The 22837-nt window shown below is 45.6% G+C and overlaps 1 protein-coding gene and 1 pseudogene across 1 annotated transcript; one reads left to right on the forward strand and one right to left on the reverse strand.

Moving 5' to 3' along the window:
* LOC124970023 (pleckstrin homology domain-containing family A member 1-like) overlaps window positions 1-22837 on the reverse strand; it is an 88533-nt pseudogene that overhangs the window by 35918 nt on the left and 29778 nt on the right.
* LOC124970661 (speedy protein E4-like) lies at window positions 13634-18130 on the forward strand. Its single transcript, XM_047534160.1, has 6 exons — window positions 13634-13736; window positions 14295-14510; window positions 15143-15201; window positions 15769-15854; window positions 16592-16760; window positions 18071-18130. Exons 1-6 carry the CDS (start codon window positions 13634-13636, stop codon window positions 18128-18130), a joined length of 693 nt encoding a protein of 230 aa, XP_047390116.1.

The following is a 22837-nucleotide window of genomic DNA, read 5'->3' on the forward strand; positions in this document are numbered from 1 at the left end:
AGAATATGGAGCAGCTGTGGAAAGGAGCAGGTGAATCAAAGTATCAGTCAGAGGTAAAACAAAGCTAAGAGAGGTGGCAACAGAGCCAGGGATGAGGTGTGATATAAGGTTAGAGAGGCAAGTGGAGATGATGTGAAGAAGCTGGAAAGAACCAACATGGAATGAGCTTAAGGTTGGGTGGATGTGTTAAAATGAATGGATGGTGGTTGAGTGAGTGGAGCAACTGAAGAGGTTAAAGTTCCAAGAAGGGAGAAGTCATTAATGCGGGCTCTGTGCAATGCAATTCTGATGCTGATCAACTGCATGGAGGTCACAGGTTACAGGTTGAGGCCACAGGCCCCCTCTGCACTGCCCTATTTTCAGACATCAGCTGTAAACTCCACGTTTCCCAGGGCACTCCCACTTCTCACCAGTGATTCAAATTCGGGATTCTCATGATACTACTGTATAATTCTCTGTAACTTCTCACTGAGGTTGGGAGAGCATAAATCCTAAAATGACTGTTTTGTCATGTGAAAAAGGACACAGATTGGGACCGGCTAAAAGAAGAGGCACAAGGCTGGAGCAGATGAAAGCTGTCACATCCTCAGGATGCAACATCTTCAGAGGACATGGATGTACAGGACCAACCAGGGAAGCTCAGCTATGTGTCAGCCTCCTGAATTTCACTGGAATTTCACTAAGCCTTTTGTAGGATTGAGATGAGTAGAGCAACACCGCAGGCATGGATCCTGCCCTTTGGGTCCTTACTACAGAGTGTGGGAGACAGGTGTATGTCTGGGAAAGGAGACAAGGGAATGGGGTGTGGACAGAAACAGGCCATCATGATGTCAACTACACAGATTGGGGGTGGCACCAGGCAGCGTCAAGTCTCCAAACTCGTTTTGTCTTCCTGATCACTGTGCGGGAGGTGCCCTTCAGAAGTCCCTGACCAGCAAAGCCCTCTTGAGGGAAGGCCTGTCTTGAGTAGTGCTGGGCAGGAAGGACCCAAGTCTAACTTTTAGGGCCCACAGGACATCTGTCCTTCTGGGACCACCTAAGTGGGCCTTCCTATTCCCACCACAAGACCAAATTCCCCACTGCACTGGAAGTCTACGTGCAAAGCTCATTGGAAATCCGTGATCCAGGGCCAAATCGGGTCTATTTCCCAAGAGTCTGTGCACCCCTGTTAGGGATCATCTGAAACCTGCCTGCCTTGTCTGACAGCTCAGAGGGGACACGCTGTGAGCCAATATTGGCTGCCCACAACCCTCCCTCCTCCAGAGTGATTTCTCCTTAGTTAAAGGTCATCCTTAAGGGAATATCCAGAATGCATTTCTTTCACCTGGCCTTTTTCCTGGTTGCCCCTTGAATCAGTGATGGCTACAAAAATCAATATAAGTGGTAAAATGGTAAAGACCTGTAGACTCCTGGCACAGAAGACAATTCCCTAATATGAATACTATCTTAGAGTCTTGTGGTGCGTCAGCAGTGGGGGATGCTGGATGAATGGTACATTGAACTTGCGTGTGCCATCTTCGAACACGTGTGCCATCTTCACAAGTTTCTTTGAATCTGTATTTGGAAATAAAAAGCAAAAAATTCCTACCAAGCACTCATGTTGACTGAAAATTCCACAGCCTGGAGAGCATTGTATAATTCTAAATTCATGAAACTTTGGGAAAGACTGGTCTAATCTATAGCAGAATGTTGGATTCCTAGAGGTAGGGGCTAGATTTGTCCTTTTGGAAAAAGTCACAGCAATATCCCTATCATTATTGTGTTGATAATTAACTCCCATTACATATTTTGGTCCATTAAATTTGCCCCAAATTATCAAAACATCCACATAAGATGAATGCTGTGATTATAAATATTAAAGCTTTAAGCAGTTGAGCCCTTGGAAGGCACATATCCAGCCTCAACCAGCTGTCTTCACATGACTCTTTTGCTCCCTGTGACTCCTTGGCTTTGCTATCTGCATTAGCCAGTATTTGAAATCTTCTGTGTGACAGGTGAGTCTGTTACTCACAGTGGGCCTGTGGGGCGAACACTGAGTTTATGCTAACAAGGTACAGCTGGGGACACTGTACACTGGAAATGTCACCACCCATTGCGGGGGAGGGGGTGTGAAACGTTGAGCTACATATCAGTCAGTGCTCCAGGATGTAGAGGAAGGCTAGAGATGGGATCCACAGCAAGACAACTGAAACAATCATGCCTCCCTAATGAATTCCAATACAATTTCAGGACACTGAAGCCAAGGTGAGATTCCCTGGTTGGTGAGGTTCTGATGCACATCAAGTCCTGGAAAGATGAAGCATCCTGAGGACACAAATGCTTTCACTGAGCCCCTCCCAGACCTCATGCCATGTGTCTCTTTTTTGGGCCGCTCCCAACTTGTGTCCTAACCTTGGTGTCCACGTGAATAGAGTGCTTCCAAGGAAAGCCCACCCACCTCTTCCCTGTCAGGATCTCCACACCTTGCTGAGTCTGCTCTTCTCAATTTCCTTTGTCTTATGGTGAGTCAAGGACTCTGGACCTCTAAGAGTTTTTCCCCTCTGTCACCTATGCAACTAGTGAAATGCTTAGGAAACCCAGAATGAGTGTCAGTGGTGGACTTTGCCCAACATGGATTCAAGAGTCCAATTGACTGTCCCAGCTGCAACAAATTTAAAAGAAGAGCCAAATATATGGAATGTCAGTCATTAGGAATTAAGATTCCTGAGACAGAAGCCAGGAACCCAGAGAGAACCCAGTTCCCTGGCCAGATAGGGAGTGTCCAATTTATACAGCAAGGGGGGACATGGCATCAGCAGTGTCCTGAGCAGAAAAACAGAGTATCTAAGGAGATATGGCAACTAGATGTCACAGTGCAAAGAACCAGAGAGGCAAGTTTCAGAAGGGAAGGGGCTCAGCAGCACTCCCCACCAGAACTCTCACAGGCCAAGAAGAGATCCGGTAGGGTTGCTGCTTGAGTGTGCTAGTCTAGGGGCTTCAGTAGCTCTTGGTCAACACCACGGGGTCAATTTTATGCAAATCAGGATTGGTAAAATCCTAATGCTATTGGTTAAGCCTAGGGATTGAACTTCCATTCAGGTCTGCCCTACTTCTATTTTCTCATGTTGGCCTCAATCCCAGCTTCCCAGGAGGTTGAAGTTAGCAGATCCTGCATGCTCAGGTGTTCAGAGCTGCAGCACTGTGTGAGAGGGTACCTGTACTGGGCCAGGGCCAGGCTGCAGTGGGTGACAGGATGGCATGTTCTGGCTTGCCTCAGTGTTGCCTCTCTATGCCTCAGGCTGTGCTGACATGGGAGGTCGTGGAGACCTGTGGTCTGTGTGGGTGCACAGTCTCTGGGACATCTGCCTGCACTTGGCTAGGGGCAGCACTAGATGGTTGGCAATGTGGCTGGGTCCTGGTGCACTCAAGCCCACCCTGGACACTGCTCTATTGTTCTGGGACAAGTATGCTGTGGCACCTGTACCTCTGCTAGGTCATGTGGCTTGAGTGACACAGGCAGAGCAGCAGGGAGTGGTAGACCTTGGTACAGAACAGCTGCTGTTGCTAAGATAATTAACAGGGGAGAACCCAGATCATAGCTAGGTTCTGTTTTGAAGTATTTTCTTTCTGAGCCATGACCATGGCCAAGATGATGGGTTTGTAGGTGGCAGAGAGATGTGGACAGTTCCCTCCTCATTGGCACCCCTGGCTGCAAGGGCACAGCTTCACCTTCAGCTCTGGGCTCTATGTAAGAAGTGAGTCTTGTGCAGAAATGATCTGGCAGGATAGAAGGACTTAGGTGGCAGTTGAGGGTGGGCTAAGAGGCGTCCCCTAATGACACAGGAAGATGAATGTGGACACACAGGCTTCTTGAGAGGTGTCACTGTCTGGTCAGTCATCTGTGAACTGATCCTAGAAAGGAAGGCTAATGAAGGATCCTCCTGGGCAGTTAGCTTCTCCAAGATCACTTTGTGGGGTGGTGAGGTTAGGATCAGTCCACTTCACATATGAGAGAAACAGGCTGGGAGAAGTCACTTGGCCTGCCCAGGTGTCAGAGCTGGGCACTGGTAGAGGCAGAAATTGAGTGCAGGGTTACCTAGCCTGATGCTCTACTGCAAGACACTGGATTGGATATGGGGGGGCAGGATGTGGGGACCTCCAGCATGGCTGCTGTCCTCCAGGGCACTTCATTTGTCAGAGATTCAGGGACATAAGGCCATATGAGGGACAGAAGAATGACCCAGCCAGGTAATGAGGAGGATCAGCAGTGGGCTGGCCAGCGTGCTTTCAGCATTCCACGGCAGGTGCCCAGCCTGGCATAAGTGTGCTGGGCTTTGGAGAGGAATGCCAGGCTTCTGTCTGAGACACTGGGCACCATGCCTTTTCACGAGGCTGGAATTTGGGCAGCAAGGCAGAGGAGGTTTGGGCTTTGACTGGCCTTGTCCCAAGCAGGCTGGTTAGCACCCCTGGGGTCCCCCAGCCCCTCCCAGTTGCCTAGGACCAAAGTACTGCAGACATCACGGGTCCTGCTCCACATCACCTCACACCTGAGGCTCTGCTTGGAATCCTCTGGGGTCAGCCCCTCCTAATTTGTAATGCTCATAGCTTCAGGAGCACTCCTCCCTGACATGTGGACACACAGCATCTTGCTAAGATGGGTAGGACATCTGGGGTGGGCTGGGACCTGCGTTTCTCACACTCCAAGGTAATGCTGAGTCTGTTGGTCTGGGGAACTAGCAACCACTCCCAGAGCCTCCATCCTTGGTCTGTGTCCATCTGTCCTCCTAGGATGCCATCTAGTCATCTCCCATCCTCCAGGACCCCTCTGTGCCCTGCCAAGCCCCTCTCCACAGCATGAGCCTAAACCCCTGGTTCAGCCAGGCTGACTTTTTGCAGCTGAGAAACATGCTTGTTTCTGCCACCCATACCAGTGGGCCATGACTGGTCACTGCAGAATTCTCTGCTCTCTGTGTTTCACATGTGACAGCGATTCCTGTCCTTTGTTTTTGTTTCTTTTCTTTTCTTTCCTTTCCTTTTTTGTTGTTTTGTTTTGGGGATTGTACCCAGAGGTGCTCTTCCACTGAGCTACATCCCCAGTATTTTTATTTTTAATTTTGAGACAGGGTCTGGTAAGTTGCCCAGGCTGGGCTAGAACTTCTGATCCTCCTTCCTCATCTTCCAACGTAGGTGGGATTACAGGAGTGTGCCACCACACCAGCTTAGATCAGTCTTTACAATTATCTGTGCCTTTGGATGATAGGTTTCTGCAGACAGGAATTTCTTTTCCCTCTGCCAGTTCCATCTGTGACAGGGATCTGACACTTCTCTGGAAGTTCTAGGACCCTCAGAAGGTGCAGTCTTCATCCCACCCACAGTGAGGCACTTCAAGGTGGCATCCAGGGTCACTAGATCACGCTGGCTCCCCGTCTCAGGAGCAGCCCAGCTCTGTTCCATCAAGCTCGTACTCCCCTGTGGCTGATTCCTCAGTAGGTCTCTGATGGACGAGTTACTGGGGTACAGCTGAGACAGGGAGTCCTTCCTCATTAGTGTATCATCTGAGTCTGCAGGAGTGTGTCTGGCACAGTCATCAGTGGTCACAGCAGGAGCAGCCCAGCCCGGTTTGCTCAGTGGCCCTGCAGGCAGCTCCCCTCTGGATGTCTCCCATAGTCACTTTCATCTCACTCAGCTTCTTTGTATCTGCTGAGGGGAGGGTTGGCTTAACTCCCTAGGTCAGGAGCAGGGTGCTGTCCCCTGGTGGCAGATGCCTTCCATGTCCCAGTCTTCCTGTTTGGTCACTCTGAGCACCATCCCATTCATAGGTCACAGTGAGACCCCTCCTGGCTTTCCTGGCCACTCTTTCTCTCTCACTTGGGCTCCACACTGGCTGTGTCCTGGTTTCCTCAGCTCGGTCCCTGCCTACTCTTGCGGAGTGTCAGTGTCATTGCAATTGTAATGGGTGACCATACAACTGAACCGACAGTTCTGTGGGACAGGAGTGTCCCTGAGCTGAGGATGAGCTGTGGCTGGGCTACATTCTTCCTGTAGCTTCTGCAGACAATTTCTCTCCTGCCTTCTTCAGCTTTTGGGGGACCCTGCATTCATTGCTTTTGGACCCTTCCTCTGTCCTCCAAGACATCTATCAGCTCAAGTCTTTCAATCTGATTTCTGGATAATGCAGAATAGTCTCCTCATCTCAACATCTGCAATTGCTCATGCAGAATCTCTTTCCCACATGAGGTGATATGTTCATAGGACCCTGAAAAATTTTGGACCTGTTTCAGTTGCCTACCTTCCTGAGGCTATCATGGCACTTCCCCAACACCCATTTTATTAGCCCAGCAGCCTTTTCAGTGTCCCTGCTTAGCTATGGACAGGTCTCAGTTCTGCTGACCATATCAGCTCTGATGACCCTAGAAGAAACAGAAAACTGAGAAGTTACTGTCCCAGGGGTGCACACTACCCAGACTCATAGGCTCAGTCACAGCCCTCTGACCATGTCCTGTGGCTGTTTTGAGTTCTCAGCCTCACACCAGATGTTGCTAGCTCACAACTGGCTTTGGGAAGGGGCTGGTCCCAGGAAGGAGTGGACAGTGTTTGCCTGTCCTGAGCTGGAGCTGCAGATGGGTCTCAGCCAGATCTTGATCCTCAGCCCTATCTTCCCAGATATCCTGTCCTTCTTGAACAACAAGCTGGGAGACACACTGTGTGTGCTGGGCCTCGTGCTGTCTCACCTGTGCCCCCAGAGACCCAGAGATTCACCCTCCCAGGGCACAGTGAGGCAGTAGAGGTTTGGCTGCTTAAATATGATGGATAATATCAACTCTCTTTATTTGGAAAAAACTTGTTTTTACTTACTAATGTAAGTTAAATAAAAATGCCACATGATTAAAGTAAAATCAAAAACAGAAAACAATCTAAGATATAAAAAGTGACACTGTAAAGAATGAGGGCCTTTAAATTCCAAACATTATCATCTGTTTGAATTAGTTCCCTAGAGTCTCATTGCAAAAATATTAGGCAATCTGTGGCCTCATTTTTGGCTCAAAGATGAGTTTTATCAAGTAATTAATTATAATAGTTCTCTCTCTCTCTTAGGGACAGAGAAATGGTGCAGATCTGTAAAAACATCCCACATAGCTTGTCCTGTGAGAGAAACAGGAATCAGTACCCCCACACTGCCTCCTGGAAAGCCGGGACCCTCAACAAGAACATGTACTAACACTGTCCATCCTAACACCATCTGAAGCACCTGGGCTTGAAACACCCACAGTGACGACTGCTGCGGATGCTGCATTAATAAAATACACACAGAGACAAAAAATAAAAGTGGCCTGCTTCAGATCAAGGTTCCAGAAAAGACGTGAGATACTGAAAAAGTCTCCTTCCCCAGTTCTGCGTGCCTGGAAAGGCATCTTCATTGACACATTCCCCTTCCTCTGGAGATAAAGAAGCTGGAGTGGACCTGGCCCTGCAGTAGGTGCCCTGACACAACGACCCCATTCCCAAGGAGCACAGCTGTGGTGCAACGTCCTCACTGTCTTCCTCCAGTGACCTCTTCCCCTGCATCAGGCACAGTCACTGATACCAGAGCAACAAAGAGACCTCTGTCACAGAATCATGGAGGCTTCTGCTGACTGCAGCCATCATTTGTGGCTGGAGATAAGCAAGAGCTCCTGAAGCTCAAAGACAGAGGAGAAGAAGATATCCCATCACCAAGGCCAAACATAGTGAATGGCAGCCCTCAGCACTCAAGGGCCTTCTGTCAAAACATGGTAGCAATGAGAGTGAACTGTCCCCAGTTAAATCTCACACAACAGCGACAACTACAGGATTTCATCTGGGAGGTTCTCAAATCAAAAAAGAGACAGGCAGAGTGGCACAAGCCTGTAATCATGGTGACTTGGGAGTTGATGCAGAAGAATTGCAGGTTCAAGACCATCCTCAGCATCTTAAGAGAGACCTATCTCAAAACGAAAATAAAAGGATTGGACATATGACTCAGTGTTAGAGAGACCCTGGGTTCAATCCTGAGAGCCTCATGCACAGGCGCACACAGAAGCACTCCAAATAATAAATAAGAAATGACTACAATATCAAGAGTGTTCCCAACAAACACTTGCTCATATATACTTATAACCAGTAAAAAGAGCATCGGTCTTTTTTTTTTGCAAAGTATACAAAGAATTTTTATAACTCAACATCGACAAAAAATAAATGATCCAATTATAACATAGGCAATGGTCTTCAGATATTTCTTCAAAGAAGATATGCAAATGACCAAGGAGAACACAAGATGTTCAACATCATTAATTTTTAGGGACAAACAAGCAAATTAAAACAATATGTTACAGTGCACAGTGACACACACTTGTAATTCCAGCTACTCAGGAGGCTGAGGCAGGAGGATCACAAGTTTGAAGACAGCCTCAGCAAGATAAGAAGACCTTGTCTGAAAATTAAAAAGGTCTGGGAGTGTAGCTCAGCGGTACAACACCATACCCCCTGTCCTTCGCATACACCAAAAAAACAAAACAAAACAAAACAAAACAAAAAACCAGAAACTCAAATAACCTGTTCTTTTCTGCCAGGGATGTAGAGAAATTAGAATCCAAGAGCATCAGTCTTTTGAATACAGCTGACAGATTTATATTTGTTCCAAATGCTTCCTCTACAAATTATTGATACTTCGTTTATAGAGGAATATCAATGCAAAGCTAATCACATTGTCTTTATGCTCAAATAATGAATTAATTATTGAGACATGACTAATGAAACACATGGGCAATGGAAGTCGTACATGGTCCAAGAATAAGATTTACCAATGTGTTAATTATTTAAAAAGTAGGCCTCAGATTAAAATTTGTGGAAAAAACACTCACTGATTCAGTGCAGGTAATGCAAGTCAACGTTAAACAGTGCAAATCGGTCAAGTAGGTAAAAACCTGTTTGAGGACTGAGGGGTAGCTCAGTGGTAGAACACTTGCCTAGCATGAAAAATGCCCTGGGTTCCATCTAAAGTACTATACGAAAATGGTGATGATAATGATAAGAATAATTAAATTATAGGACCTCCTCCCTCCCCTGAACCCCTAGTCCTCAGGTACCTTTGCTAGAAGTAAACCATTTGCTGGGTCTCCTTCCAGAAAGAGTCTGTACACAAAGAATACATATTATATTCTGGGTGAAGAACAGCAAATGACATACAATGTTGGTACCTTAGATCACAGGAAACCACCCTTTACTGTTCACTACTTATTTTCTCTCTCTCTCTTTTCCCCCACCACTGTGCAACCTGCTTCATGGCCAGCAACCTAAGGGCAGAGGTCTCCATGGATTCTGGGCCAGTTTTCTCTGTCCTGGGCACTATCAGAGGCCCAGAGGGATGAGCCTGCCACCAATCCATATCCAGGAATCACTTTCTCATGTGAAGGTGCACAGTAGGCCATGACATGGATGAGGTGCAGTTCACCTAATGAGTGACCTTTAGACACACATAGTTTCCTAATGCTTTATTTCTAGGAACAAAACAATGATGAAGACCTCTACAACTGCTCCTTTGCACAAGGTAAATATATAGGGGAAAAAAAAGGTACATGCAGTCCCAAGGGTTCAATTAATTTACTTTCTCACCAACAAAATGAGCTGCTTGAGGGCTGGGGCATGCTCATGGCAGAGGGCTTTCCTGGCACCCTGAGGCCCTGGGTTCCGTCCCTGGCACTGAAAAACAAGTTCAATCCCCAGAACCAAAAACAAAATAAAGAGGGTAACACACAACTGGTATAACTATAACTCATTAATAAAAGGACAAATAAACATGTTTATACTTTCAAAGAAGTAGACAGATCTCTGAAACTGATATGAAAATGTCCAATGATGGGGCTGGTGGTATAGCTCAGTTGGTAGAGTGCTTGCCTTGCAAGCAGGATGCCTATAATCACAAAGTGTGAGAATAATGTGTTGGTGATGATGAGAAATTAGAACCCATCTACAGTGCTGATAAAAAAGCACAAGGTGCAGCTGCTCAGAAGTCTGGTGGTTCCTTAAAAGGTTAAATGTACAGTTACCACATGACCCAGCAACTCCACTCCCAGATGCATACCTGGGAGAAATGAAAACACACATCTATACAAACACTGTGCAAATGTTCAAGGCGGCATTATTAGTAATAGTTCAACAGAAAAATTCACATGTTCACCAATAGGTGAGAAAATAAATGGGGTCTGTTCCTTCAATGTAACCTTATTCAGTCATAAGAAGGGATGAAGTACTGAATAACATGGATGGACCTTGAAACATTATGCTAAGCCAGACCAAAAGGCCATAGTGCATAAGAACATTTCTGTGATGCCCAGATTAGGCAAATCTAGGGAGGCAGAGTGCAGATGAGGGGATGCCTAGGGCTGGGTGACTGGGAGGAGTGAGGAGTGACTGCTAATGGGAACAGACAGGACTTCTTTTGGAGGTGAAGTCGATTGTAGTTAGTTGCAAAACAATGACATATGACAACAAACCACTGAATTGTGCACTTGAAATGGGTGGATTGCATGGCATGCAAATTACAGCTCAATAAGGTTATTAAACTAAGGAGGAAGAGGTGCCAAATAGAAAAGGCTGCTCTTTACCTTTCATGCTGACACACACCATGACTGATACAGGACCTATAAACAACTGCCAGGAGGACCCTGAAGACTCTCAAGTAACTGTGAACCAGACTCCACCTGCACAGCCTAACTTCCCTCTGTGCATGGCATTCAAATCAGACTGAAATCCACCTGTCCAGGAACAGGGAGGGTCAGAAATAGAATCCAAGGAGTTGCTTTGTAAAACATGATACAAAGAAGTAAAGGGAGTTAATATTTTCCCAAACAAGTAAGACTGACGGTGGGATATAATTTTAATCATGAAAAGATCTACTAAGTCAGTGAAAGAGAATGCCTTTCTTTTTTGTCACTTTTTATGCTTCTATCATTGTTCTTATTCTATGCCTGCTATATTGCAGTTTAATGCATTTCAAGCCATAAGCAAATATAATGTGAACCATCATGACTCAGAAATATGCAACCAGTAAAACAACAAACTACATGTCTGCTGAGTTACTAATAAGATAATTTCTACAATGTGGATTAACAAGATCAACACACACAATCTGAAACAAGAGTAAAGGAACTGAACAGAGATGCAAGGATGTTCATGGTGAGCACTGAAAAAAATCAAAGAAGTCCTATGGCCTTCTAACTAAGATTCTGTAACCCACTGCAGAACAATGAAAGACAGCACTGAACAACAGGAAGTGATAATGACCCTGACCCATCCCCAGATGTATTTTACAGAAGGCAGTGCACCACTTGGCAGGACTGCCCTATTAAAGATTCAAGCCCAGAAGCCGTAAGCAGTGGAACTGGGGGACTTTGAATTTAGTGCAGTGGCTGAGGGCTTGTGTTTTTCATCAGTTTTGTGATATTAGGTCTCCATGTCTACACAAAATAAGAGGAAACTGATCTCTGAAAAACCTGGTCCCGAAAACTAGAAAGTTCCTGGAAAGCAGCTATGAATGCTTCCTGTTTTCAAATCCCTTTCCCTTGAGAATCTACTTCTTCAGGACCATGCTATTACTCCTTGCCCACACCCTTTGCCAATGGACTTCATGCACCAACGCCGCTTTCCACTCATTGCACTCATAAAGGCAACACATATAGGTGGAGCCTTCCCACTTCTTGAGAAATCTGCCACCCTTGCTCAAAATGGCAACGAGGGCACTATTTTCCAACTTTCATCTTGTAGGGCAGGAGGTTTGCTGTCCTGCACAGAGTGGGAACCACACAAGTGCACCTGGCCCAAGAAAGGGTTCAGGCCATGCTTTTCTGTGAGCAATGACGGCCCAGTTCCCCTGTGCCAGCATCCAAATTTATTATTATTATTACTATTTGTACAGGGATTAAACTCAGGGGTACTTGACCACTGAGCCACATCCCCAGCCCTATTTTTATTTTTTTGTATTTTATTTAGAGATAGGGCCTCACTGAGTTGCTTAGCACCTCACTTTTACTGAGGTTGACTTTGAACTCACCATCCTGCTGCCTTACCTCCCAGGCTGCTGGCATTACAGGCGTGCAATCTGCACCCTGCAACCGTGCCTGATTTCCGTGGCTTCTCCATTCATGGAACTTTTCCCTCTTCAGTTGTTCCACTCACTCAACCACTGTCCCTCTCTTAACGTATCCATCTAGTAGTAGGCTCATTCCAGATGACGACTCTAGTCACAGAGTGCACTTACAGAAGCTAAGATGGCTCCTACAACAATAGGCAATACTATCGTGTAGGAAAACCAGTATATATGTGAACCATCACTGACTGAAACATTACCATGTGGCATGGCAGTGTACTAAAAAGCTCTCTATTATAAAGGAGAGGGTGAACTTCTGCTTTGCTGTGGGAGGATCCAGGCAGCTCTGATGCTTAAAGGCATCATGAATGGACACAGGAGAAGCAGAGCTTCAAGGCAATTAGTCTCCAAAGCGTTGGTATCTGAATCCTGACAGGAAGGGACTTTCCTATCTGGAGACACTCAGAGGGCAGCCCAGGCTGGGAGGGAAATGCCAAGGAATGGAAGGTTGCTGGGTCCCCATTCCAATCTGAACATCCATGACTGCCAAACAAGGTGAACACTCACTCTCAACAGATAACATGAATCCACATGTGTTTACTTGTGATTGGCATGCAATCATCAGATTCATGTAAGACACTAAAATGCAAAATACAACCTCAAGCACGGCATGAATATCAAGTGTGCATCTTGTCTATTAGGTCCAATAGGGTTAAATAAAAAAATATGGTATATAAACTGGAGAGAGAGTAATTGGAATTGAGAGGCTAACTCAAGAGATCCATAGGCTCCCAGAAAGTGTAGACACACTCTGTGAAGAGTGTGAGCATGTACAGAATTTTCTATGATTTTATGTCAAGGATGCCTAACTGCAAACTGTGTGTCCTCTGGACAGATTTCTGAAAACAGTGAAGGTCAGTGGCACTTAGAAGAATAGATTTGTTACATTGTTTCCATATACATTTTTCAATTGATAATTCAGTGTATGTGGGTTCTTTTGGACATACGTCTCTCCCCCTTGGGAGGTTATGTCATTGCTGCCCTCCCTGTTCTTCCTTCCTATTCTCCTCCTCCTACCACACTGAACTCTGAACTGGGAATGCCCAGAGATAGGGATCTAAAATCTTTTTAGAGAATGGAAATAAGAAACTATGTTTTGGAGAGAAGTGAAAGATGGAGTCAGAGACCTGTTGGATAGTTTGGCATGGTGGACAGAGTTTGGATCAGTAGCAGGAGAGACCAACTCCTCTAGAACCCTAGGACACATGCACAGACCAGTGTGGCAGTTACATGTGTTTTCCTTCAAACTGGTTGCCAGGTTGGAATGGGCGATGACATCAGAGGCTTCCACCCTTTCTGATTGGAAGGGCCAGACTCTGGGTCACTGGCAATTCAGTGGGCAACAGTTTGTCCTCAGGACTGTTCTTCACCTGATTTATCCCCTGCTGGAGAAGAGCGGACACACTCCTATTCAACCAAATTCTGGAAGAAGGATTCGCCATAATAAGAATCTAGGCACTGTAGAAGGGAAGAAAGAGTACTGGAGAAGTGATGTCGGATCAGGAAATCTCCCAGTCTGAGCAACCACCTTTCCAGCCCAGCACCTCAGGTCACCTGCAGGTGGTGGTAGATGATGAGGTCTCAGGTCCATCAGGTGAGGGAGCTAGAGACAGAACCGAGTTGACATGATAAGTGGTAAGGAGGAAGGGGTAGAGAAGCCAGAAACGGTGGACCAAGAGCCCAGTTTGGAAGGAGAGAATAGGTCATGGGACAAGGAAGTTCCACATGGACGGAAAGTCTGCAGAGAAAGGAACTGTGATAGAAGGTGAGATCCAAACGTTGAAAGGGGGTAGAAAGGATGCAAAGGGGTCACACTCCCCATGGGAGAAAGCGTCCATAAAGGGCAAGAGCTTGGAGAAAATGGGAGATAGGATAATGGTAAGGAGAATCAGGGGCAGATGGTTATTAGCAAAGAGGAAAAGTGGAGCAAGGCCTCAGAAGGCAGCAAGAGCTGAAGTTCTAGGGTGTGGGATGGGGACTTGGGATCAGGAGATAAAAGGCTGAATTCCAAATACAGGAGCTTTACTCAGCTTTCTTTACTCAGCCCCGTGGGTACAACCCTGCCTCTCATGTTGGGTCTCCAGGAAGAGAGAGTGGACCTCTGAATCAGAAGAGGATGTGGATGACGATATTCCAGGGGCTTTTGATTCAGTACCCAGGACATCATCTGGCCTTATGTCTGACACTGCTGGCCAAAAGAGAAAGAGGGAATCCTCCACTGAGTCTGACGAGGAGCTGGAGGAGCTGGATAGTGAGCTAAATCACCCCTGGGATGTCAATTCACTGTGTGGTCTCAAAATGAAACTCAAAAAACGGCGAATGGACTTGGTGCTACCAGAATACCATGAAGTTTTTAAGAGACTACTAGGTAGGGAGATACCCCAGGTAGCGCCCTCTAATTCTCTCTCCACACAAAGATGAACCTTATAGCCACTGCCCTTTTCCAAAGTGCCAGGCTACCTCTGAGCTCCCCATGCAGGGAGGACTCAGGACTCATCTCCCCTCATGACTCTTAGATTTTGGATGCTTCAGTACACTTCAATAGGATCCCTGCTTGGGGTCACAGAGCTTGATTCCAAAAGTCCTTTCTGACTGCAGACTCTCTGGCTCTAATAGATGTCCTACATTCTGAGGGGTGGGTAATGGGGCCATGTTCATGCTGATGTGACTGTCAAAAGAGAAAATGACATAGTGACTCTCTGATTCTGAGGTGGTGCATTCCTGGGTGATGATGGGTCCTCTTAGTTTACACAAAGTTCTTGATCATAGAGGTATCTAGCTCTTATCCAAACACTCACTCGGTTGCTTTTCTGGGGACTCTCAGGACAAAGCAACTTGCCCAAGGTATGTTACTGTCCTCTTCCTATCCATCTCTGCTGGGCTCCAAACCCGCACCTTCTCCAAGGGAGTTCTTGTTCACCTTTCTGCTCTCTTTCTCTCCCATTGAAGCCCCTTGATTCCCAAACTAACACCAGTCTAACACCAGTGTTCTGTTCACAGAGGATCCTGTTGTCAAAAGATTCCTGGCCTGGGACAAGAACCTGAGGGTTTCTGACAAGGTGAGGTTACTCTCCACTGGGCAGGTATTTTGAGGGTTTTCTAATGCCATGGTCCTTCTTTCTGCCTCCACATAGAGCCACAAATATGTGCCAGGTCTTGGTCCCTTTGTGACTTGTAAACATCTCTCTACGTCTAGCAGCTTCTTGCAGAAGGACAGATGGACCTTGCTTCTGCTTTGGGTGCTCTAAGCTCCAAGCCCAAGAACGTATTCTGGCATGGATATACACACTCTCTTCTTGTTGTCCCTTGATGTTTTGGGATATTCTCCTCTCTACTCTCCCTGGGAACCCCTCTTCTCCAGCTTATAAAAGACCCTCCTCACCCAGCACACCTATATGCCCTCCCTCCAAAGGTCCCCTCAGAGCTGGCCCCCAGTGCACATCTATGTCTCCTCTCTGACTGTTCTCATTGACCTTGATCCCTCATATACTTCCTCAAAAAGGCAGGTCTCCTCCATGGCTACCTTCTCTTAGTTCACTCTCTACCCCAGACTCTGAGCTCTCTTTCCCCTCTTTTCCCCTCTTCTAGGATGTGACCTCTCTGTATTTTTCCTCTCTCTCCACCAGTACCTCCTGTCTATGGTGATAGCTTATTTTAGCCGGGCTGGCCTCTTCTCCTGGCAGTACCAACGAATCCACTTCTTCCTGGCCCTGTGAGTATTTGGCCTCCTTCATCAATCAGAATTCACTACCTGGGAGGCCAGGAGGGGAGCAGAGGGCACTAATCTGTCCTCTACCTTTAACCTCTTTGTCCTGTTTGCTCTGGGTTGAAGGTATTAAAGCATTAATGTATAGGTTTTTTTTCACATGTCCTTAGTCAAAGCAAGGACAAAATCTCCCTTAAGGTTAATTTTAAAAAATTAAGGAACACCAAAGGAAACATAAAGCCCACCTGAGAGGAGTGGAGGAAAGCATGGGCACTTGCTGTCCCTGGCAGAGGGACTGCATATGCATCCACATCTAACTGCTCTATTTCTTCCTGTATTTACCCAACACTGTTTTCACTTCTGCCTCTGGATTTCCAGGACAGATGCCCATTCCCACGCACATAGGTCCAGCGTAAGGTGCTCCCTTCTGCTCCTTCATACAGATGTCTTCTCTCATCTGTGGCTTTCTACACAGTCACTGAAAATCCTTCCAACATGGGTACAAACATCCCTTATGCCTCCATCTCAAGTGTTTTCTCTTTGCTTTATTGACAAAGGTTGGGGTACTTCTGAAGACTGTCTGGGAAGGCCTCTGGACCAAGGGATGGTTCCCCACAATGCTGAATAGGGCTAGTGCAGTCCTGTCTGAAGATTGTCCTCCTGGCTTGTTTTCTGGGAAGCTGACCCCAAGGGGAGGTCCTTCCAGGTTCTGTCCCTGAGGAGCAACCTGATTTCTTCCCCAGATACCTGGCCAATGACATGGAGGAGGACAACCAGGCTCCTAAACAAGACATCTTTTACTTCCTCTATGGGCAGAGCTATGCCCTGCGTCCCTTGTTCCACAAACTGCGCTATCAATTCATCTGCTCCATGGGCTGGAACACTTGGGTTTCCTTGGAGGAGTGTGAGGAGGTGGGTGGTGCTGTGTGTCTTGTGGAGGGAGAGGGAGGGGCTGACTGGAGACTCAGGGAGGTGGGTGGTTGCAGGTGGGATGTGGGGAGGAGAAAGCCCTGGAGGCTGCATGGAGGGAAGGACTTCCGGGGCAGTCTTCAGGTTTGGGTTTTTTGGTGTTTTTCTGTGAGTGAACCAAATGTGTATCTCAAAGTACTCTATGCAATCTAACAAAAATTTGTTGGAAATTTACCAGGTACACATAAGTGATTCAAGTAATAAAAGAAAGTTCTATTTCAAGAAAATGAAGTTTCAGTTCCTATCTTGAGGAAAAGTACATTAGAAATATAAAGCCAAAGCCCAGTTTCTATACAATAATGGAACTACATTTAAGAGTAGATTTAAGTGATTTTTTTTCAGATATATATCTTTGGTGTTTTGTATTTCTGTATAGATCTACCAATTGTAAACTATGTTTATTTTAAAGGAAATAGATAAATAGGATGAAATAAATCTTTATACTAGAATTTTCCCAATGCAGAACATGTTATGGCAAACTAGTTTTTCAACCAGAGAATATTTGCACAATGAATTTCTACATTAGACCTAATTAGAATTACAGTTGAATTGTTTGTCTACAGCACTGACATGTACTCATTAGTTTTAAACAAAAATCATACCAAACTCTGACAGGGGTATAATTATGTAGAAATTAAAATAGGGTTTCAAATATTAAAGATGCTTTTAATCATGTAAAAAAGGTTTTTTGAGGTACCCAAGCACAAACATCACTAACACTAATCCATCATTCTACACAAATCAGAGACAAGGATAAAGTTTGACGCTTGATAAAATCAATTCCTCAAATATGAATAGATGGGACACCGAAAGGATTGTATGTGTCAAAAGCATCTTTACAAAACTTTCCACACAGCTGACATAATGTATATGATATAAAATAGGAAAATAGACTCCATTTTTATTTAAAAGAAAGCTGAAACTACAATGTCCCACACCTTATATAACATGGATGTCAGTAATACACGCACGTGATACACGTATATAGCTACTTCCTTTGTCACCAGGTAAAATAAATCTCATAAGAACACCTTGATATGTCATCTCCTTAGATTACAGAGAACTTAGATTACAGAATCAAGCCTCTCAACATTTTACTTGTAAGATATTTGTAGATTGTTGTATCATGGTAAGTAGAAAGTCCAGATCAAAGTGAGGTAATTTTAAGGAATAAGGAAATAAATTCAACATAACTTCCAAACCTCTATATCCTGTCAAGTCATCAGCTTTTGTGGGGCTCTTTCTCTTTCCAGATTCAAGCTTATGATCCGAAGCTCTGGGTGTGGGGCCGAGATCGCACCCTCATTCCCTAGAAGTCCTGGTACCATGGAGGTCTGAGGGGAGGTACCAAGTTCTGTGTCCCTGGCCTGACGACAGGGTCATCTACTGTCTGTTTAGGATGTCCAAGGACCTAACTACTTGATACACTCCTGTCTGCCTCCTACCCACAGCCACCCTCTGTGAATGGTGAGACAGCCTGAATCTCCCAGTCAGCCTCACAGCCTCAAAACCACAACCACACAGGTGACCTCCCAGAGATGTGCTGGTGCTCCAAGGCTGCTCAGCCAGACCTGAGAGAGAACAGTTTGTCACACAGGATGAGCTAGAAATCCTTCACCCAGAGCAACTGGCCCAGTGTCAGCAGTGATGAAAGGCTGCTGTCTATCTGAGGTTAATATCCTGGAGCCGCGCATCTCTCTCTCCCCCTGGAAACTGTCTTTTGACCCTCTCCTTTTAACTCATCTGGGGCCAGGCATCCCTTAAGGATACCAAGCATGGAGATGATTTATTTATAGAATTGTCAGTTTTAGTAGATAAAAATAAATGCTATTTATTTTGAATTATATTTATGTTAAATAGTTTAATCGAGATATATGTTGTTTTGTAAACTGCTCTTCCTTATTAGTTTTTTATTTGATGTTCAATCATTAAAGCGAATATGGAGTAGCTGTCATTTAACTTGCCTTGTCTTGATTTTCTGTCACTTTGAAGTATTTATTGAAAGACAGCACGGGTGCTGTGTGCTTTTGAAGAGCACAGCACAGCACATTTGTGGGAAAAGTGAATAAAGTTGAAAATCTTCTTACCTTAATGATGCATGTGATCATGTCCTTTTTGGTTGTATTCTGTCAAATCATGCTGCAGTTTAACAGACTGTTGTTAACTGACCGAATTTCTTACCTGTGGAGGGAAAACTCTTCAATTACTTTTCATTTAAGAAAACAACAGAGAAGGTTGTAGAACCGAAACTACAGACTGGAAGTAGGAAACACAGGGAGGATATTGAGAGACATGACACAGGAAGAGTGAAAGAAAATTTGGGGTAGGTGTACAACAATTGTAAATGCAAAATCCAGGAGAGGCTTCTCAATAGGAGATGCCTTCCTGGTGATGGTCCAAGGATGGGGACACACATGGAATGGTAGACTTTGATACTTGAGTCACAATGGCAGTCTTTTCCACAACTCTGTTTCTAATTTTACATAACAGAAGGAAATCCAAAGGGTCTCATTGAAACAGAAAATCATGAAGGGACATGAAGGTACTAGAGCAGGTTCTGAGAAGGATTAGGTAAGAGGAAGAGCTGAAGCTGGTAAACAGACAGGAACAGAGAGGAGGAGCTAATAGTGTGGGCACTGAGTGACTGCAGACAAGCATCTTGGGACAAGGGAGCAGCAGCGAATAGGGGGGCACTAGTGGAATGGAGCAGTTGAGTCAAATTATTAGTCAGATGTAAGACAAAGCTAAGAGAGGTGGAACAGCCAGCGATGAGATGCGATATGTGGTTAGAGAGGCAAGTGGAGAGGAGGTGAAGGTGCTAAAAAGGACCAGCATGGAATGAGCTTAAGGTTGGGTGGAAGGTTTAGAAGAGAGATGGTGGTTGGGTGAGCGGAACAACTGAAGAGGTCAAAGTTTCATGAAGGCAGAAGTCATTAAGGGGAAGTCATTAATTCGGGTTCTGTGCAACCCAATTTCTGATGCTGATCAACTGCATGGAGGCCACAGGTTACAGGTTGAGGCCACAGGCCCCCTCTGCACTGCCCTATTTTCAGACATCAGCTGTAAACTCCACGTTTCCCAGGGCACTCCCACTTCTCACCAGTGGCTTCAAATTTGGGGATTCCTATTATCATGTTGTATAATTCTTTATAACTTGTCACTGAGGTTAGAAGACCATAAATCCTATAATGAAAGTTTTGTCAAGTTTGGCCTAAAAGAGGAGGAACATGGCTGAAGGTCTAGGAATGTCCCAATGAAAGCTGTCAGGATGCAACATCTTCAGAGGACATGGATGTACAGGACCAACCAGGGAAGCTCACCTTGGTGTCAGCCTCCTGAGTTTTACTGGAATTTCACAAAGCATTTGTAGGAGTGGGATAAGTAGAGCAACACAGCAGGCTCATGTGCTGCCCTCTGGGTCCTTACCATAGAGTGCAGGAGACAGCTGTGTGTCCAGGGAAGAAGAAAAAGAAAGGGGGTTTGGACAGGGTTGGGACATCATGACGTCGACAACACAGTGTTGGGTGGCACCAGGCTTCGTCAGGTCTCCGGACTGGTTCTGTCTTCCTGATCACTGTGCCAAGGTGCCTTTCAGAATTCCCTGACCAGCAAAGCCCTCTTGAGGGAGGGCCTGCCCTGGGCAATGGTGGGCAGAAAGACACCGATCTCTGATGGCTGGGCCCACAGGAGATGTGTTTTTCTGGGCCTACGAAGTTAGCCTTCCTATCCCATTACAAGACCTAATTCCTGGCCACACCGGAAGTCTGGAAGTCCACATGCAAAGCTCATTGGAAATCCACGCAGGACCCAGTACTGGGACTCCATTTCCCAAGAGTCTGTGAAACATGCCTGCCTTCCCTGACAGCTCAGAGGAGACAGGCTGTGAGCATTGGCTGCCCACAGCCCTCCCACCCTCCAGAGCGGTTTCTCCTTAGTTCAAGGGAGTCTTTAAGGGAATGTCCAGAATGCATTTCTTTCACCTGGTCTTTTCTCGGATTGCCTCTTGATTCAGTCATGGTTACAAAAATCTATACATGTGGTAAAATGGTAGAGACCTGTAGACTCCTGGCACAGAGGACATTTCCCGAATGTAAATATCATCCTAGAGTCTTGTGGTGTGTCAGCAGAGGTGGATATTGGATGAGTGGTACATTGAACTTGTTTTGTGCCGACTTCACAAGTTTCTTTGAATCTGTATTTGGAAATTAAAACAAAAAATTCCTACCAAGCACTCACATTGACTGAAAATTCCACAGCCTGGAGAGCATTGTATAATTCTAATTTCATGAAACTTTGGGAAAGACTGGTCTAATCTATAGCAGAATGTTGGATTCCTAGAGGTAGGGGCCAGATTTGTCCTTTTGGAAAAAGTCACAGCAATATCTGTCATTATTTTGGTGATAATTAATTCCCATTGCATATGTTGGTCCATTAAATTTACCCCAAATTATCAAAATATTCACATAAAATGAATGCTATGATTATAAAGATCAAAGGTGACAAGTTGATTTGAAAACAAGACAAATATTACATTTCCTGATTTTGAAGTTTTTTTTTTTTTCAGTGCTGGGGATCAAACACAGGGCCTTAGGCTTGCATGGCAAGCACTCTACCAACTGAGCTATCTCCCCAGCCCAATTTTGAATGTTTATACAGAGCTTGGCAGGTAGCAGTGGCTGGTAAGCTCTCTCTTATTCATTCCCTCTTCTCCCTTTTGGTTCTACCACATTATTTTATTTTTTCAGCTTTGTAGTTCAGGTGCCATATGACTAGTTTAGGCAAAAGTTACATGAAAGGAAAGAATGTGAATAATCATAGGAGAGATACTGAGGGTATGGGATTAGCTGAGGTGACAGGTGTCCTTGGGTGGCCTGCTGGACTCTCTTGTGTCACTCCCATTGCATCTTTCTGGCTCTCTAAACATTTTGTTGTGATAAAGCTGCTTCTACTTGTTTTCATCCTTCCTCTTAAATGATCCCAGACCCCCTTTCCTCCTTCCTGCTTCCCTCAATAAAGGCCTGTCGGTTATAGTCACAACTGTGTACGTAGCAGGATCCTACTTGTCTTCTGATGTCCTGTAGCGTCATTTTTTCCTCCAACTTGTGGTCACCTATTATTCTATGCTGTTGTTTCCTTTTTCTCATCTGATCCACTCTGCATAAGTTATCATCACATCAAACCCTGATTCCTTTGCCCTCCTGCTGTTCTGCTGTAATCACTCTGAACTTTTGGATTCTCCCCCTTCTCCTTCCCTAAGCAAGCCAGCTGCTCCTCTGACCTGCAACTACAGCTTCGCTGCTGTCACCCCTCAGCTCTGCTCAGCCTCCACATGCAGCTCTGCATGTTCTTTGGTTCCAGAAGCCTGGATGCTCCCACTCTGCCATATTCTTGTCCCGATTGCTCCTGACGTCCCCTCTTGAGAGTGACAGTGCTTCTGTCATCACAATGCATTTCCTAAGCGACTCCCTTGATTTGTCCCTTCTCAGCTTTCCGTGGCCTCCAGCCCCTCTCACCTTCTCAGCTGGTCCACTCTCCTCATCCTGGGAGTCGTGTGGGCTTTCCCTTCTCAGTGACCTTCCCATATCTTCAGCTGGATTCACTGCAGGCTTCTCTCTACCTCAGGGCATATAAACAATCATAGGCTTCTGCTCCGGGATTTCCCACCTGAGCTGTGTAGGCTGGCCACCTGACGTTCTTGCCTGATCTGTGACTCATAGATGCTTCACCTACACTATTGGTTTCCTGGGTTACACTTTTTCACTAGGCTATTTTTTCAGGTGCTCATACCCTCTTCTGCCCATGTGTGCCATTCTGTGAGCACCCAGAGCTCCTTCAGTACCTTGACTCCTATGTGTCTCAGAAAGAAGATCTGCTTCCAAGCTGTCCTCATCAGACCATTTATCCTCTTCATTTTCTAGATATTTCAGTGTCTGCAGAGCCTATACTTCATGCTGTTTTTCAATGATCACCTTCATCCTGCTTCTGATGGCTGCCCATTTCCTGGAGCTCTGTCTGAGTTC

This window comes from Sciurus carolinensis, chromosome 18 (assembly GCF_902686445.1).
Source record: "Sciurus carolinensis chromosome 18, mSciCar1.2, whole genome shotgun sequence".
NCBI lineage: Eukaryota > Metazoa > Chordata > Mammalia > Rodentia > Sciuridae > Sciurus > Sciurus carolinensis.